Source organism: Aotus nancymaae, unplaced genomic scaffold (genome assembly GCF_030222135.1).
Source record: "Aotus nancymaae isolate 86718 unplaced genomic scaffold, 86718_ANA_hifiasm-v0.15.2.pri h1tg000006l, whole genome shotgun sequence".
Taxonomy (NCBI): domain Eukaryota; kingdom Metazoa; phylum Chordata; class Mammalia; order Primates; family Aotidae; genus Aotus; species Aotus nancymaae.
Window position 1 is genome coordinate 58878854 of NW_026988417.1, and position 17865 is coordinate 58896718.

Sequence of the window (17865 nt, forward strand, 5' to 3'; positions counted from 1 at the left end):
AATTTGGCCAGTACCCAGGCACCCTGGAGCAGGCAGGTTTGCAGCAGCCTGCTGCTAGGGAGGTCAGTGTTGCAATGTTTCATTGGCTTTCAAACAGGCAGCTCTCAGGCTTGTGAGAGTGTGCACTTTAACACTCTGTTCTGGTAGCAACCTCCCTCATGCACTACATCACCTTCTTGTTTCCTGGAATACAGGAAACTGTATAGGCTGAGTGCTGAAGAACCATCCAAGCTGCTGTGTCCAGCTGGTGTCATGTTGCCATAGCTTACTAGGTGGATATGAGGGATGACAGTGGAGCTATAGGAATGGGGAGATGCAGGGGTGGTTGGGCCCCAAGGCAGGATATAATTTATTAGAGACTGAGCTCTCAAAATGGAGCTATGTGCCAGCTATTTGAGTCTCAAGACATGTGTGGAACCCAATGTGAATTCCCTCTCTGGAATAATGCCATCGTGTGGACTCCAGGTAGCTCCTTATACTAGTCTTGGGGCCCATGAGGGCCGAGGGTCTATCCCAGGGCTAAGGTTAGAGGAGTCCATAGTGAAAATGTGGACAATTGGGAATCTCTTGCTTACCTTTTCCCCACACTTGGCTGGGCTTCTTGCTTTATTTTCTTCACCTTTCATGATTCAGAGCTTTAATGCCACTTTCCTGCTGAATTTCAGTGTTCTCTCCTAGATGCTCTAAGCAAACTGTGATCATCTATTTACTTTATAATTCAGTCCTGTAAATGCCAGGTGCCTCTAGTCAGACATTCTGAAGCCCACATATAACTTTTGATTCCCCAAAAACTTGATTACTAATAGCTTTCTCCTGACTGTAAGCTTTATTAATAACAGTCAATTAACACATATTACATCTATATAATTATAGCATTATTAACTATTATAATGCATATTGTATAATATGTGTTATATAAAGTATTCCAAAAATAAAGTAAGCTAGAGAAAAGACAATGTTATTAAGAAAATCATAAGAGAAAATATATTTACTATTTATTAAGTGGAAATGGATATGTATAAAGGTCTTTATCCTCATCATTTTCGTGCTCAGTAGGCTGAAGAGGAGGAAGAAGAGGAGGGTTTGGTGGTTGTGTCAGGGGTGGTAGAGGTGGAAGAAAATCCATTCATAAGTGAATCCATGAATTTCAAACCAATGTTCATGAGTCAACTGTATGCAGATATATGTGTAAGAGTAGAGGACAAAGTATGGGAAGTGATTTTTGAATATGTAGTTTTTCACGTGTAATATTTCTTTTGCTAATTAGGGGGTTTATCCCTTATTGTCTTTTAAGCTGTACATTTATGACAGGTATTAATATTTAGGCTGTTTTTCAAGGTTTATATGTAATTAAGAATTACTATTTGAAGCAAAATGTAAGCCTGTTACTCAGGCACAGATATTAAAATCCATTTGTTTTGTGTTGTGTTATCTTATAATAGGCTTGATTTTATAAAGAGATTTTCAATGTACTCTTTGCTTCACACATGCACAGCGTCCTCCATTATCAATATCTCTACACCAGTATGGTACATTTGTTACAACTGATGATCCTATAATGACACATCATAATTCCCAAAGTTCACAGTTTACAATGGGATTCACTCATGGTGTTGTACATTCTATAAGTTTGGACAAATCTATAAGGACATATATCTATCCTTATTGTATTATTCACAGTGTTTTCACTACATGAAAAATCCTCTGTGCTTCACATCTTGCCACTGGCAACACTAATTTTTAGCTGTCATCATTGTTTTGTCTTTCCAGAATGTCATATAGTTGAATTAATAGTATGATGCCTTTTCAGATTGACTTTTTTCACTTAATAATGCACATTAAAATTCCTTCAATGTCTTTTTATTGGTTAATAGCTTATTTCTCTTTAGTGCTGAATAACATTCCACTGTCTTGGTGTAACATAGTTTATCCATTGACCTACTGAAAGACATCTTGGTTGTTTGCAAGTATTGGCAATAGTGGATGCAGCTGCCATAAACACCTGTATGCAGGTTTGTGTGCGGACATAACTTTTCAACTCATTTGAGTAGATATCAAAAAGCATGACTCCTATATTGTATGGTAAGAATATATTTAGTTTCATGAGAAATCATCAAATTGTCTTCCAAATGGCTTTACCATATTGCATTCCAACAGGAATAAGAGTTCCTGTTGTTCCACATCTTCCCAGCATATTATGTCAGTGTTCTGGATTTTGGCTATCTTAGAAGGTTCAGATAATATCTCATTACCCTTTTCATTATTATTTTCTTGATGACATATAGTGTAGAGCATTTTTGTATATTTATTTGCCATTTGTATATCTTTTTTTAGTGAAGTGTCTGTTAAGTTTTTTGGCCCACTTTTTAAATGGATTGTTTGGTTTTTATTTTTCTGTATCTATTTATAAAATTTTGTGATTTTCTTTACTTTATCCTGGTGATATGATGAACCACATTACTTGCTTTTAAATGTTGGACTAGCCTTGCACAGGTAGGATAAATTTCAAGATTATCAGATGTGACTTTTTCAAATATTTTTTTCCATTTGTTTCTTGTCTATTTTCTAGGCACTGATTTGGCTCTGATTTTTACAGAGTAGAAATTTTAATTTTAATAAATTTAATCTTATTAATTTTTTTTCATGTATTTTGCCTTTGGCATCATCTCTGAAAAGTCTTTGCCAAATCCAAGGTCATGAAGATTTTGTTGTGATAACGTAAGAGTTTTATAGTTTTGTCTTTTACATATAGGATTCGAGTTAATTAATGTGAAATGTGTAAAGTATGTCTAAATTCTTTTTTTTATTTGCATGTGAACATCTAGTTGCTCCAGCACTATTTGATGAAAAGATTATATTTTCTACATTATGTTGCCTTTGTTCCTTTGTCAAAGATCAGTTGATTGCATTTACATTGCTTTATTTGTGGGATTTCTACTCTGTATCATTGATATATTTGTCTATTCTTACACTAATAATGCATTGTCTTGCTTACTGTAGTTCTAGAGTAATCCTTGAAGTCAGGTAATGTCAGTTCTTCAACCTGGTTCTTGTTTGTCAATATTGTTTTGGCTATGCTGGATCTTTTGCCTCTACATATACACTTTGGAAAGAGTTTGTTAATATGGCACAAAATAACTTGCTGGAATTTTAGTGGGGATTGCATTACATCTGTAGATCTATTTGGAAGGAATTTACATCTTGAAAATACTGAGTCTTCTTATTCACAAACATAAAGTATCTCTCTATATTTTAATTTTTTAGTTTCTTTGATACTCAGAGTATTTTGGTTTTTCTCATATTGATTATGTAAATGTTTTGATAGATTTATACCTATTTTAATTTTAAATTGCTAATGTAAATTATATAAATACAAATAAGTAAATATAACTGAATAATTATACATAATAATTATGCATGATTATTTTATACACAATTTTGAATTGCTCTTATTCATTACTAGACTATAAGATATAGAAATGTGATTGACTTTCATATATTAACCTTGTATCCTGAAACCTGGCTTTAAATGTATCATAATTCCAGGGGTTCTTTTGTTTCATTTTACTGTTTGTTTGCTTGGGTTTTTTCAGGTCAATTACTTCAGATATTTTACATAGACAAACATTTTTCCTTGTATATCTGTAAATTCTTTATTTCATTTTTTTTCACATTAGCTAGGACTTCCACTAAGATGCTACACAACAGTGGTGAGAGTAAACCTTCTTTCCTTCTTTCTGCTCTTACTGGGAAAGTTTTGAATTTTTCACCAGTAAAAATGATGTGACCTGTACATCTTTTGGAGATATTATTTATTAAGTTGAGGAAGTTCCCTTTCTATTCCTACTTTACTGAGACTTTTATTCTGGATGAGTGTTGGATTTCATCAAATGGTTTTTCTGTATCTATTAATAAAATTTGCTTTACTTTATCCTGGTGATGTGATGAACCACATTAATTGCTTTTTAAATGCTGGGCTAGCCTTACACAAGTAGGATAATTTCCACTTGGTTGCGGAGAATACTTCTTTTTATATAGTGTTAAATTCATATGCTAATATTTAGTTGAGAATCTTTACATCTATATTTATGAGGGATGTTAGACTGTGGCTTACTTTTCTTATAATCCTTCTGTCTGTTTTTGGTATTAGGGTAATTTTGGCATTACAGAGTGAGTTAGGAAGTAAAAAAAGGTTGTAGAGAATGAGTGTAATTTCTTTCTTAAATATTTGGTAGAATTCACCAATTAATCCATCTGGTGCTAGTACTACTGTTTTGATGTTATTAATTATTTGATTTTTTAAATAAATATATGCCTATTCAAAAATGAAAGATAATTTAAATTGTTCTTGAAAACTGAAAACTAGTGACAAATTAGGCTATTTTAGCAGATAATTGTTCTATTCCTCCTCTTTATTACAAAGATATCCAGGCGGACATTGCATTTAGCTTTTTGGTTTGCTTTGACCAATGGAATATAAACAGAAGGTATATGTCCATGTTAAGCCTTTTGCTTACAAAGCATTATAAATTTTCATATATCTGGGAGCTACTGACTTCTTCCCTGATGAGTATGTTCTCAAGACTGCTGGTTCTTATTTTTTATATTTGTCCTTGTATTTAACTGTTACAGGTCTCATTTATCTGGCTTAGAAGCCAGGTAGGTACAACTATTCCAGCTGAACAAACACATCAATAAAACTTGCATGAGAAATTGAGGCTCCTTAGATAATTAAAGTGAATAAACTTTAGCACATAAATTTTGAAGTAAATATTTTTGATGCAAAGAGCCTTGTTTAGTCTCACAAGGTTATAAATGTTCAAATTGCTGTGGTCCCTCTCTGGGCATGTCTCTCAGAGGGAATATTTTGCATCTTCAACATGTCAAACTGGAGCATTGTCATGTAACTTGACTGGCCTGTGAAATGTAAGAGGAAGTTACAAGTTTAGCATCTAAGAAAAGTTTTAAGAGCCATTATAAGTTCACTACATTTCTGTTCACTCTACTTGGAAACTGACAATAGTAAAGGCAAAAGCTGTTTAACTTAATCTGCTCCCGAATAAATAGGTCTTTGAGAAAAGCTACAGTTCATCCACATTGGGCATGTCATATGAGTGAGCATTATACTTTTGTTATTGCACATTATTATTTGGAGTCATTGCTTATTTTAAATGGAGCAGTATTCTTATTTATTGTATATTGTCAAAGTGGTGGGTTTTTTTTAAAGATAACTAGATTAAATCTATTGAAGTAAAGAAACCTCATACCTCATACCCTATATCCCTGAGAGATAACAGAGTTAAAATTGATTTCAAAATTTTAGAGATCAGTTCAAATTTTGAAGTGATGGTCATATATTTATTTTTCTTACTTCAAGATTTATGTTACAGTTTTTAAAATGTGGCAAGTATGAAATGAGTTCCAAGCAAAAATAATTAGGGAGGAAAATCAATTTTAGAAAGTTCATATCACTAATGAATTGTTTGACATCAAACCACAGAGATAGAGGCTACAATTATTTCTGCATCATTGGCTCACAGTCCCCATAAATGCTACTACATATTGCCAGCCACTAAAAATGATTGCATTACATTTTAATTTTAACTGTGTAAATTGCATGCTCTTGGAAGAATTTGTCCTCAACATACAGACAAATTCAGAGTATCTGACATTATAGAGAAAAATGAAAATTTTATTATTTCATATGTCTGAAATTCTAAAACTTGTTTGATGATTAAATGAACCATGAAGGTTCAAGACATTAATTGCATCGTTTTGGTGAGCCTACATAAAAATAGCTTATGTTTCATCCAGGAAGTTGATCTTGTTTATTCCTATGACTTTGAATGCCATATATTTTCATACTCTCAAGTGCATACTGCCAGCACCAGCTTGTTTTCATAGCTGCAAACTTACACATACAATTGGATGTTTAACCAGTTTGCATGGTTGTCTCAGAGTAACTTCAAATTTAAATAGCCAGAACTGAGTGCTATATGTGTTAGGCAAACAACTGTGTCTACTCCATTAATAACATCAACACTCAAACAGTTTTTAGCCAGAATCTTTATATCAACTGTGATAATTCAACTTAATTATCTAAGAAATCTCATCGTTCTTTTGATACAACTTCATATATTTAAAATAAGCTCATTTCGGCTGCCTTTATGTTCAATATTATTGACTAGGAATCCTAGTACATAGTAGGTACTCCCTAAACATTCATTGAAGAGACTAACATAGACTGGATAGATTAAGTGGTATAGTCAATTTATTGAATAGTCTTATGTGAACAATAAAATACTTTATAAATATGCCTTCCATTTTAAAATAAAAGATATGGCATTGATTTACAGGCAGTAATTTAAGAAATATGTTACAATGATATAGAAAGCTGTTCTCACTCTTTCTCTTTGTTAAAGGTTCTAATGATTGAAGGATCTTTAATGAGAAACTGACAAAATCACAAAAGCTGTCTTTAATTCAAATTTAATTGAATAGACCTGATAGAATAGTTTAGGTTGTGTTGCGAAACTCAGTGGTTTAAAATAGCCCATGCTATTTTCTGCACTTACTGCATGTACTTCACAGATTGTCTGCCATATCTACATTGCATTCTCCTCACTCTAGAATCTATACTGACAAAGCAGGAGTCATCTGCAACATTGCCTGTTTCTAAGACAGCAGCTAAAAGAAAAGGGAATCAAATTGGGTTAGGTTCTTCCAGCTTCGGTCTGATAATAAGTATGCCTTCCACCCATATTTCATCAGCATCAAACACTTAACTTCAGGGAGATAGGTGATTTTAATTCTACCATGTTCCTGTGAGAGAACCAGTTAAAAACCGTAATAAAAATAGTAATATTTATTATAGTCTACACTTCTGATCATCAAAATCTCCTTTACATTTTCAGCATATACAACCCATATCCTCAAGAAAGTGCAGAACCTCTTCTAATCATGACATAGAGCTCAAACTCTGGACTCTCCGAATAATATAAAGTGTACCTATTTAACCTAGCAACCTATGAGCTAATAGACGTTATCTGCTTTTCTATAGCCCACTTTTTACATCCAAGCATTGGGGAGAAATCAATGATTGTAAGGCTCATAAAAGTAACAGTAATTGAGGCTCATAGATATTTTGACATTAAGACCTAAACTCTGCTTTTATATACATTGTCTGTCTGCTTCACATGCTTTTGTGTGAACACTTCTCTCCTGAAATGCATTGCCAAAAGAATCCAATAACAATATACAGATGGTATTAACAACTTTTTTCTGCCCTCATTTTCTAGATCAGCAACTTCATCAGGTCTATGCCATACTTTATAAGTTACCATACACATAACTTCACAAAATATTTTACCACAACATGACCTGGAATTTCATCTTTCCAGTTTCTGATGTTTTCTTCACTGCTCAGCAATGAACAATTAAGCCATCTCTACATCATTTAAATGTGTCTTACAGAACCACCTCATTCCTAGCACCAAGTTATGTACTATGCACTGTGCTATTCTGCTTAGTACATAACTTGGTGCTAGGAATGAGGTGATGCTATAGTGCTGTTTGTCCAGACTGGTGTGCAGTGGTGTGATCTGGGCTCACTGCAACCTCTGCCTCCTAGGTTCGAGGGATTCTCCTACCTCAGTCTACTGAACAGATGGTATTACAAGCACCTACCATTCCACCTGGATAATTTTTGTATTTTTAGTAGAGATGGTGGGTTGGCCAGGCTGGTCTATATTGGCCAGGCTAGTCTCAAACTACTGGTCTCAGGTGATCCACCTGCCTCGGCCTCCTAAAATGCTGAAAGGCATGAACCACCACGCCCGGCCAAACATGAAGTTTTTTAGACCCTGTAAATTAAGTATTTTAGCCAAATTATATTTAAATACTTAATCATACATGGACCATTAACCTAAGTTATAAAAGTTACTTAACATTGCCATAAATAACTGCTCACTTATTAAATGCTAATTTTATGAAGAAAGAAAGATGTCACTACTTAATATTGAGCACAAAACTTTAGTGAAAAGGAACAATTAAAACAATCACAATGTGTTATATTTAAGTACACACTAAGATCTCAGAACCAAGTTAGGCAATGATTTGATAGGTTCATTATCAGGCTACCAAAATGTATCAATAACACGTAATCTGGACTTGACTTCTAAAACAAGCATCAAACAAAACCATAAAAAGGGCAAACAGAGACGATTTCCCAGAAATATAAATACATTAATCATTATCTTTTATTCTATCTAACTTTCATTGTAGGCTGAGAGGGTACATGTGCAGGTTTGTTATGGGGGTAAACTGCATGACCCAGGAATTTGGTTATTTTAATTTAGCTGTCTTTTGAGGTAACACTAAAATGAGTTAAGACTTTGGGAGCTTATTGGGAAGGCATGATTGTATTTTGAAATATGAGAAGGGCATGAGATTTGGAAGGGACCCAGGACAGAAAAATTTGTCGCTGGCCAAATTTCATGTTGAAGTGGAATCCTTAGTGTTGTAGGTGGGGCCTGGTGGGAAGTGATTGGATCATGCGGGAAGATTTCTCCTGAATGGTTGCGTACCATTCTCTTGGTACCATCCTCTTCATCATGATCGAGTTCTTGAAGGATCTGATGATTGTTTAAGTGTGTGCCATCTCCTCTTTCTGCCTCTTTTCTCCTGCTTTGGCCATGTGAAGTGCCTGTTTCTCATTAGAATTCTGCAATAATTGGAAGCTTCCTGAGGCCTCCCCAGAGGCAGATGCCACTAGGTTTCCTGTACAGCCTGCAGAACTGTGAGTCAATTACACATCTTTTCTTTATAAATTACCAGTCTCAGATATTTCTTTATAGCAATGTAAGAATTACCTAATATTATAAATATAAGGGAAAACACAATAAGTTTGCCCGACGTCACAACCTGGTTAAGTGTGCAAGGTGGCTGAGTGTCTTAAAGCCTAAGCGGATCCCAATACCATGTCGCCTCCCCAATGTGGCAGTCCTGAATGAGCTCACACAGATTTGCTTCTCCATTTTACGGAACTGTTTTTGGGATTTCTACTATGCATTTTACCCTCCACATAGTTGACAGATTTAATTTCTGAAAGGCAGATCCAAAAAAAAAATATCACTACCCTATTCAAAGAAAAATAGTCTAAATGCCTTAGGAAGGCAATCAGGCCCTCTCTCATCAGTCCCAGCTATAACATTCTAATCTCAGTTTGCTCCATTTTGAAGTATCACAGCATGTACTTAATTACATCAGTCCAGGAAGTTTGGCTTGTTACTTTCCTGCCTCTTTTTTATTGGATATGATAAATTTTCTACCTGGGGTGCTCTTTCGGTCTGGACCAGGCTAACACATTACACTACATATTTTTAAAGGTCCTTTCAAGTGCTGTCTTCAGCTAAACAATTCTTTGACTCTCATACACAGACCTAAATTTCTGCTACATAAAAGAATTATTTCCCCAGAATTCTCAGTATAATTTGTGTTAAACTTGTGTATGCTATTTATTATATTGTAATTTTTTAAAAATGTGTCATCTCTCTTTCCAATTAGATTCATGCATTCTAAAGTTAGGAAATATATTTCATTATAAGCTTCATGTAATCTAAGCTATTTGAATAACAAAACAGGCAAAGCTTTCTCAAATGCATGTCTCTCTTGATATAGTCCACTTCACTGATAATTTCCATAGACAGAAATGTTATTTAAGCTTTATGTATGTTTTTAAATATGTGTTTCCAGTACTAACTTTATTCATTCAATCTTGATTTAATAGGAAATAGGTTTTCTTTTATTTGCACAATATGTTCCACTTAATTTTATTCCTTTAATGGTTAGCATTTCCTTGTTTACCTCATCTTCTCAGATTTACCATTTTAAGTAGAAAATTTCCAAAGAAAACATAATTTATTCAGTTTTCATTGGTCTAAAAATTTAAGTCTTTTTTGCTGTTTTTTTTTGGTATGTAAAAAACAAACATTTGAGAGTTATTTTTACTTTGCCTAACAAGGGAAATGCAATCTTTAGAATCAAATTCAAGAAAAGCCTGGATATGACCTATTCTTTTTAATCCAAGACATGTTTATTGTAAAATAACACTTAGATCACTTTGATACATTTGAATCATGGCAATGTTAAAAATATTTCCATGTCATCTGATTTGGTGCTTTTCAAACTATATAGAGCAAAGTAGAATTTTTTTAAACTTCTATTTTGTCATGGACTGATAGTAAAATGCAATGAAAATAAACTACTAGAAAAAATACTAATACACCAATTATAAGCCTTACTATTTTATGACTAAAATGTTTTATTGAGCAGGCAAAAAATTACTCTTTTAAATGTCTATGATAGCTTACAAATATCCATTCCCAACTATTGGATTATATATGGTAATAATAGATACTAATAATAGTAAAATGATAGAGTGAATCATTACTAGGATGAGGAGCACATCCACCTGTAGGAGATACTAAGTGGCACATAAAGGAGTTGTCATCTCTTTTGGACAATACAGAGTGAATATGAAATCTACAGATTGTGACAGAAGACACTCCAAGCAGGGGAATCAAATTTTCCTGAAACTAAAGAAATAAAAATTACAAAATATGTTTTGAGACTGATAAGTACTATAGAATGTTGACACATAACAGTAATAGAGGGGAGCTAGAAAGTAATCTCAAGAATGTGAATCAGGATACATAAGAGATGTATAAAGTTGAAAAATGAAGAGTAAGTTTGTTCAAAGATCTGCTACCTACAAAAGACATGCCTTCCAGTGAACTCAAATGTCTTATCTCCCATTGATTGTACTTTCCCATTCCAGATTAGAGTTCTCCCTATATTACTCTGCCTAAAGTAGTCTAATTAAACTCTATAAACATCACAGCATTTAATATAAGAGATACTTATTGGATTTATCTGTGCTTTTTAGCCATATTTGACACCACTAATTTTTCCTTTTTACTTAAATTATCTTGCTGAAGTTTCTCTGATGCCACATTCCCCATGTTTCTATCTCCAGTTTTCCTTGTCATCTTTTTATGTAAGACACTTACATGCTGAAGTTTCTCAGGCTTCTGTAACTGGTTCTTTTCTCTTCCTACTTACTACATTGTTCTTTACAAATGTATCTTCTCTAATACAACCACTGTGGAGATCATCTATACATTTCTAACTTTCAAATCAACATATTTAACTATGACCACTCTCCTGAGTTTTTTTGCAGGCAAAGGGCTAATGGTAAACTCCACTTGTATATCTCACAGAATCTCCAACTTAAAATGAAAAAACAAAAAACAAACAAACAAAAAAAAGCGGGTGATTTCTAACTACCTCTCTACTTGTATGCACTCAAAATAAGAGAGCAAGCTAGCAAGTAAGCAAGCAAGCAAACAATATTCTTCCCTCCCTGCCAACACACACACACACACACACACACACACCCCACAGTAAATTATTTTAGCTTCAGACATATCTCCCAGTTATATTCTTCTTATACACTATCTAGAACACACATAAATATAACTTATCCAGGAAAGTCTTCCTGTTTCATAAAAAATGAGTATGAATCAGAGTTACCAGACCATGCCTAAGGAAAAAGAAATCACACCCTCAGATTTATATTAATATTCTAGTCTTTCTGAACTCAACTCCAATATGCTTTTGATTAACTCTTATATCATGAAACATCACTATAAGTAGGACAAAGAAGACTGAAGGGACATGGAGAGGAGGCAAAGGGGGACAGGAATGTGAGGAAGAGACAGAAGAGTAGACGGAGGAAAAGAGAAGGAAAAATAAGAGAAAGACAAAAAAAAAAAAAAGAAGAAGATACTGTCATTTACATGTACATGAAATTCTGAAAACTGCCATGAGGCCATTCTAAGGCAGATACTATTCTCATTTTACAGATGAACAAACTAAGGCATAAATATGGTAAGTATCATGTACAAGGTAAAGTATAAAATGTCAATGTCAAAAATTAAGAATTGTCTTAATTTCTATGGTTACAAAGGTATTATTCGTATGCACTCTTACTACCATGTAATCTTTTCTACTGTTTTCTGGTGATAATTCTTATTTTTACTATTAGAAGAATTAGAAAATTATTGAATTCTTTATTTTATACATAAGCAATATTTTAAAAGCCTTTGAGACTTTTGACAAAAAGAAAAAAAATGAAACAATAGGAGAAAGAGGGCTCTTGAGGTCAAGTTACTTGAAGAAAAGATTGAATAAAATAAAATAAGATGATATTGGAAACATTTACCATTTATCAGCTGAGGCTCTTAGAGTTCTTGCATGCTATTGAATCATTGACTTAGCAGTAGATAAGCTTCTGATATTTTACAAGACCGAAATGAGACAACAGTAGGCAGCAACTGGAAATTATTCACTGTTATATTTTTAAAATTTATTTTTCCTACAATCTCATATATTTAATGTTCCTACAAATATTTGAAAATGGTACTTAACAATTATTTTAAATTGGCTCTCCATTTTGTTATCCATGATTAGTCATGATTCATGAAAACTAACTAAATTAGCTAAATAAATATCCCTACCTGCTTTAGGAAAATCTTCTTAAAATTGTCATCAGAACATGATTGTCTAATAACAAATTATACACTAACACAAAGTAAATTATATATATTTGTTTTCAGGGTAAGCCGGAGAGAATTTGAGCATTTGGTAAAATGATTTGAGAAAATGTCTTTTTCTGTGAATGCATGAATGTATGCTCTAATAATTTGATTTGATTTAGAAAATAATAAAACTTATTTTCAAATATTATACTCCTCCGTCTCAAAACTATCACTACTGAATGTGAATTTTGTGTCAATTCACAAATTCCTTGAACAGGAGTGCATTTATTCAAGACATATTGGTTAAACACTTTCTTTGTGTCAAGTATTGCTCTTAATGCTGAAAATACAATAGTGTATTATAAACAAAAAAAATGATATTTTTGTGCTGATATTCTAAGAGTAGGCCAAATAATGAACTAAATGAAGAAAAATAAATAAATAGTAGGTTAGATGGCAATAAGTCTAGTAAAGAAATAAAACAAGGAAGCGTAATAAAAAATGTTGGCTGGCTTTACTCTCTTAGTCAGGAAAACCCTCCTAGAATTTCAACAGTCAAAACCTGAAGAAAAGCATTGACTAGTTTTGAGGAGTGAATGATATTATCTGCCAGGATTTAACAGGCTAGTTCTTGTTGATATGCAGGGGATATATTGAAAGTGACAAAGACACAAATAGGGGGAAGATTCGGGAGTGCTAGAAGTAGAAGGGGTGATATACTTTGAAGCTATTGCCAAGAAGATGGATTGTATGTGAGGTGTGAGATTAAGAGACAAGTCATGATTTCTCAAGTGTTCGGCCTGAGCTATTTGAAGGATGTCGTTGTCACTCATTGGCTTAAGTAGCTCTGTGAAAGAAGTTTGGGAGAAGACCAAGTGGTCTGTTTTAGAGATATTAAGTTTGAGATGCTGGTAAACATCCAGATAGCTCGATAGATTCAATCAGTATACAGATATATAGATTTACAGTCCAAGGAAAAGAATAGGTTACAGTATATATTTATGAGTCATCACTAGAAAGATTTTTTTTTAATTATGAGACTCAATAAAGTAAATTGTTGCAGAGGAGGAGAAGTTGTGATGACTGGGTTCTTGAAAGTCCATATCTAGTAAGTCAGATGAAGAATCAACAATAAAGAAAGAGAAAAGCCAATGAAGTTGGATAAAAATGTGTATATTATCCTGGAATTCAAATAACAAATGCTAGTTAAAGAGGAGGCAATTAACAGTAGAAAATGTTGTTGATATACCCAGTAAGTTAAGGCATGAAAATAGACCTCTGTATTTAGCAAAGTATTTGCTGTGCCTCACTGGTGACCTCAGTAAGTTCAGATTTTGAGAAGTGATGAAAACAAGTTTCCAAATAAATTGAAATTAGGATACAGTGAGAAGAGGTAAATGAAAGCTGATAATATGAACACCTGAGGAAAGTAATGAGAGAAATGTGCAAAATTGCCATGTATGTACCTATGCAACTATCTTGCATGTTCTTCACATGTACCTCAAAACCTAAAACACAATAAAAAAAATATATATATACATAAAAGAACATGATAAATATATTCACTTCCTCAAAACTTTTATCTGATGCAATTTTGAGTCCACATTTTGTCCATTTTAAATTTTGAGTGATAGACATTAAACAAAGTTTCTGTTAGGACATATATTACTAAGATAATACATCCCATTTAAGACATTTGAAAAATATTATATCTATCCTAAGCATTATAACAAATCATGTCAAATAATAATTAAATATTAAGAAGTCAAATTTAAATTCTGAGCCAGTTATCAAAAGGCTCAGCATTTATCATTGTTATATTTTCATGTACATTACTTTCTCCACATGATTATTAAAAATAAAATAATAATTTTGTCCATATTGTGGTCAAGGCACTATTCTAAGCATGTTACATAGATTATCCCTACTTTACTATACGTTTCCAATGTAAACTTTATTAACTTTATTGATACGATTTTATTAGCCCATATTCTAAATAGAGGTCTTGGAGATTAGCAAGTCAGTGTCTTTCTTAATCCTTGAAAGATATAAACGATGTAACAGGGACTGAGTACAAATATGCTTACTTCCAAAGTAGATTATATGTAATTTGTACTGCTTTACAGTATAGTAAGTATTGAAAGACAGTAACTAACTTATAAGCAACATATCTTTCTTACACTGGGTAAAGCCAGATACAGTGAAGGGCATTTAATGTGATCTTACTATACAGTTGTTAATTTGTCTAAGAAAAATAACATCAGGAACAATAATTTTAAAAATCAGTCTTTTTTATGTTTACAAATGCAAAATGTTAGAAACCACTAATCAAAAAAGTAAAATAAAATTTATCTAAAAGACTTTTTTTCTCTTAAGTGCCTCAGTACTATTCTGAAACAGTTTATCAATTTACAAAACTAAAACCAAGATCCAGTTCTACGCAGAAGTCAAAAATTAGAATGCAGTAAATTGCACATTAAGTAGGGTTGATTGTGCAATAAAGGATAATGACAATCCAGTGTTAATCCCCTATGTAGCCTGCTAAGTTTCTATAAAGATCTGCCACTTGAGATGCAAATGCCAGGACTATCACAGTTCATGCAAAATTATTTCTCTAAATAATGAATGTGTAAATTCCATTTCGTCTAAATGTTTAATTTTTTTTGCAATGTAATTAACACCTAAAAATGTAAAAATCCTTGTCTTACCTTCAACTAAAATCTCAATAATAAAAAATTATCTTGTATGAGGCAAATAATTAGGAATTCGTTACTTTTCCATTACTTTAAGGTGGATTGCCTGTCAGGGTCTGGACACATGTCAGAAAGGACACAATAACTATTGTCATTTTAGAATCCTAGTCTTTGGAAATCCTTGATTTATTTGGTTTTCATTCCATTTGTTGCATTGTGTCCTTGGATTTAACTGTGTTTTTCTTGTAAGTTTTGTGTTTTTCATAGTGGAGTATTACAAACGTTATCGACATCTGAAGGATACTTTTTTAAAAAACTTTTTCTTGTTCCTGTATATTAAAAAATCCCAAAACTTTACCTTGATACTAAAAGTAAATTATACCGGTTCTGAAACTAATATATCAAAATTATATTTTATATAATAAATATTCATTGCTTACATATGGCCTCAGTAGAACTATAGAAAAAGCATATAATTTAAAACTGCATAGAAATGGTTTTGGATCTTTAAGTGCCATTCACGACCTGTATGAACTTATAAAAGGTCTTAATATTTCTTTTCCTTCTATGAATTAAAGTTGATATAACTCAATTTATAAACTGCTCATAGTGTTATAATTACTGAATAATAAATTATATATTATTTACTTGACTATTATTAACAAAAGGACTAAACAATTTCTTCTCTTTTCCTTTTTCCTAAAGACCTAGCTAGAGCAAGCTTAAATGGAATAAGTTATTGCATTTTATTTTTAGAACAAAGCAACAAAAATGTATTCAATATTTTTGTAAAACAAGATCAAGCTCTATTTTATTACCTATACAAATGTGTCTTTCTCATATTAAGTTAAATTAATAGTACTTTTCAAACTTATTAAAAACTGAAAATGCTTGGAATATTATTTATGCATATGTTATCTAATATATAAGCATATATTCATAATTTAGTTTTCTAACCTAAGAATTTATTTTCTCATTCTTTAGTACCACATCTATGAAAATGGATTTGGATGAATAACATTTCAAAACATTATTTTCATGAACTTAAATATTATTTTTGAAGCAAGTAAACTTTCATAAAAAGTGTGGTGGTCACTTTTTAAAAAAAATTCATTTAAAAAAATCAATTCAAAATAATGTTTAAATGATTAATTTTTTCATATATATTACATATTACTTCTAACAACTGCTGCAACTTTGGCTTACTATTTTCTATAGACGCTAATCAAACTCTATGATAATTTGCATATACATTGAACTACACAAAGACAAAAACCTAGAGACATATTTCATGTATGAAAAAAGTTAAGCATTTGTAATTTTCCCTGTGGACAATGGTCAATGACATCATACTATTGACATATCAATGACAATACCTCATTATTAGGTATGATGTAATTAATTTGAGTGTGCGAAATGCACTGAACATCTTCTATTAAAACAATGCATAAAGTACGCATCCTGTTTACCACAAAATTAAGGTTAAAAGTCAGGAATGTTTTTAGAACAGGCATGTTAGGATTTAATCAAACAATCAATAATATTTGGGATAGAAAAGAAACAAATAAATGCATTTTTAAAACTCACCTTATCCAGAATACATATCTGTTTCTTTGTTTGAGCATCAAGTATTTCAATCTCAAAGTGAATTTTTTTTGAATGTTTGACTGCTGGAGTTGGTTTTAGAGGGCCCGCTGAGAGTACAAGTCTTGACAAAAAGTGAAAATTTCTCATATCATTCTTCAGTGTGAACCGTGTAGCTCCTTGGGAAAATAATTCTTTCTTGCGTTCTGAAGCATGGGACTTCTGCCTTCTGAACATTGTGTGAACTAACAGGAGGATCTGTCATGTCAAAAGTAGACAATTGCAAGTGTGTTCCTTTTGCACTGGTTAAATACTGCTGGAGAATCTTCGAAAGGTCAAATGGTATGCCATTCCAAGAGTTCAGTTTAATTTAGCAGGCTTGAAAACAATGACGATCTTATTTCTATATATAACACCCTATTATGATTTGCTGTATAAAGTATTACTTTACCAGCAATTGAATTATTCCTTGCTTTCTCCTTTTATCTCTGCTTTGTAATATGAGTACTCTTATCTGAAATTCCAAAGCAAGAATAGACAGAGCATTTTCATTATCTCTGAATTCTGGATGCACTAACCTTCAAAGCCACACACACACATTCACATTGAGATGTATTTAACATCAGCAAAGTGCTATCTTAAAGTTAAATTTTCAAAAGTCCTAGTACATTATTATATAACATTTGAAAAATGTTGTCTAGGTAAAGATAAGTGGCATATATATGTTTATATGTGTTTTATATATAAATATTTTACATGTGCATGTGCACTTAAAGAATTCTAAAACGAAAAATCTATTTTTATCAGTACTAATAAATCTCAACTAACTTAAAATAACTGTTACACAATATAAAATAGTAAATTCTTCACTGTATATAAAGAATAAAAAGAGCAAACTGTGAGATTATAATTTGTAAAGAACAATTTTGTAACCTGGGGAAAAGAAGTAAACATTATTTTAACATTGTATATCTTTGGAATACTATTGA

General features: G+C 32.3%; 1 protein-coding gene across 2 annotated transcripts in view; it reads right to left on the minus strand.

Annotated features, from left to right (window-relative positions):
* TECRL (trans-2,3-enoyl-CoA reductase like) overlaps positions 1-17341 on the minus strand; it is a 101995-nt gene extending 84654 nt beyond the window's left edge. Inside the window, exon 1 of one of the 2 annotated variants that reach the window (XM_021666297.2) lies at positions 16880-17341. In XM_021666297.2, the coding sequence (XP_021521972.1) occupies positions 16880-17113 (234 nt within the window). In that variant the 5' untranslated portion in view covers positions 17114-17341. The remainder of the gene's footprint in view (positions 1-16879) is intronic. The other variant, XM_021666296.2, reaches the window with a different exon arrangement.
* Positions 17342-17865: the final 524 nt, after the last annotated feature.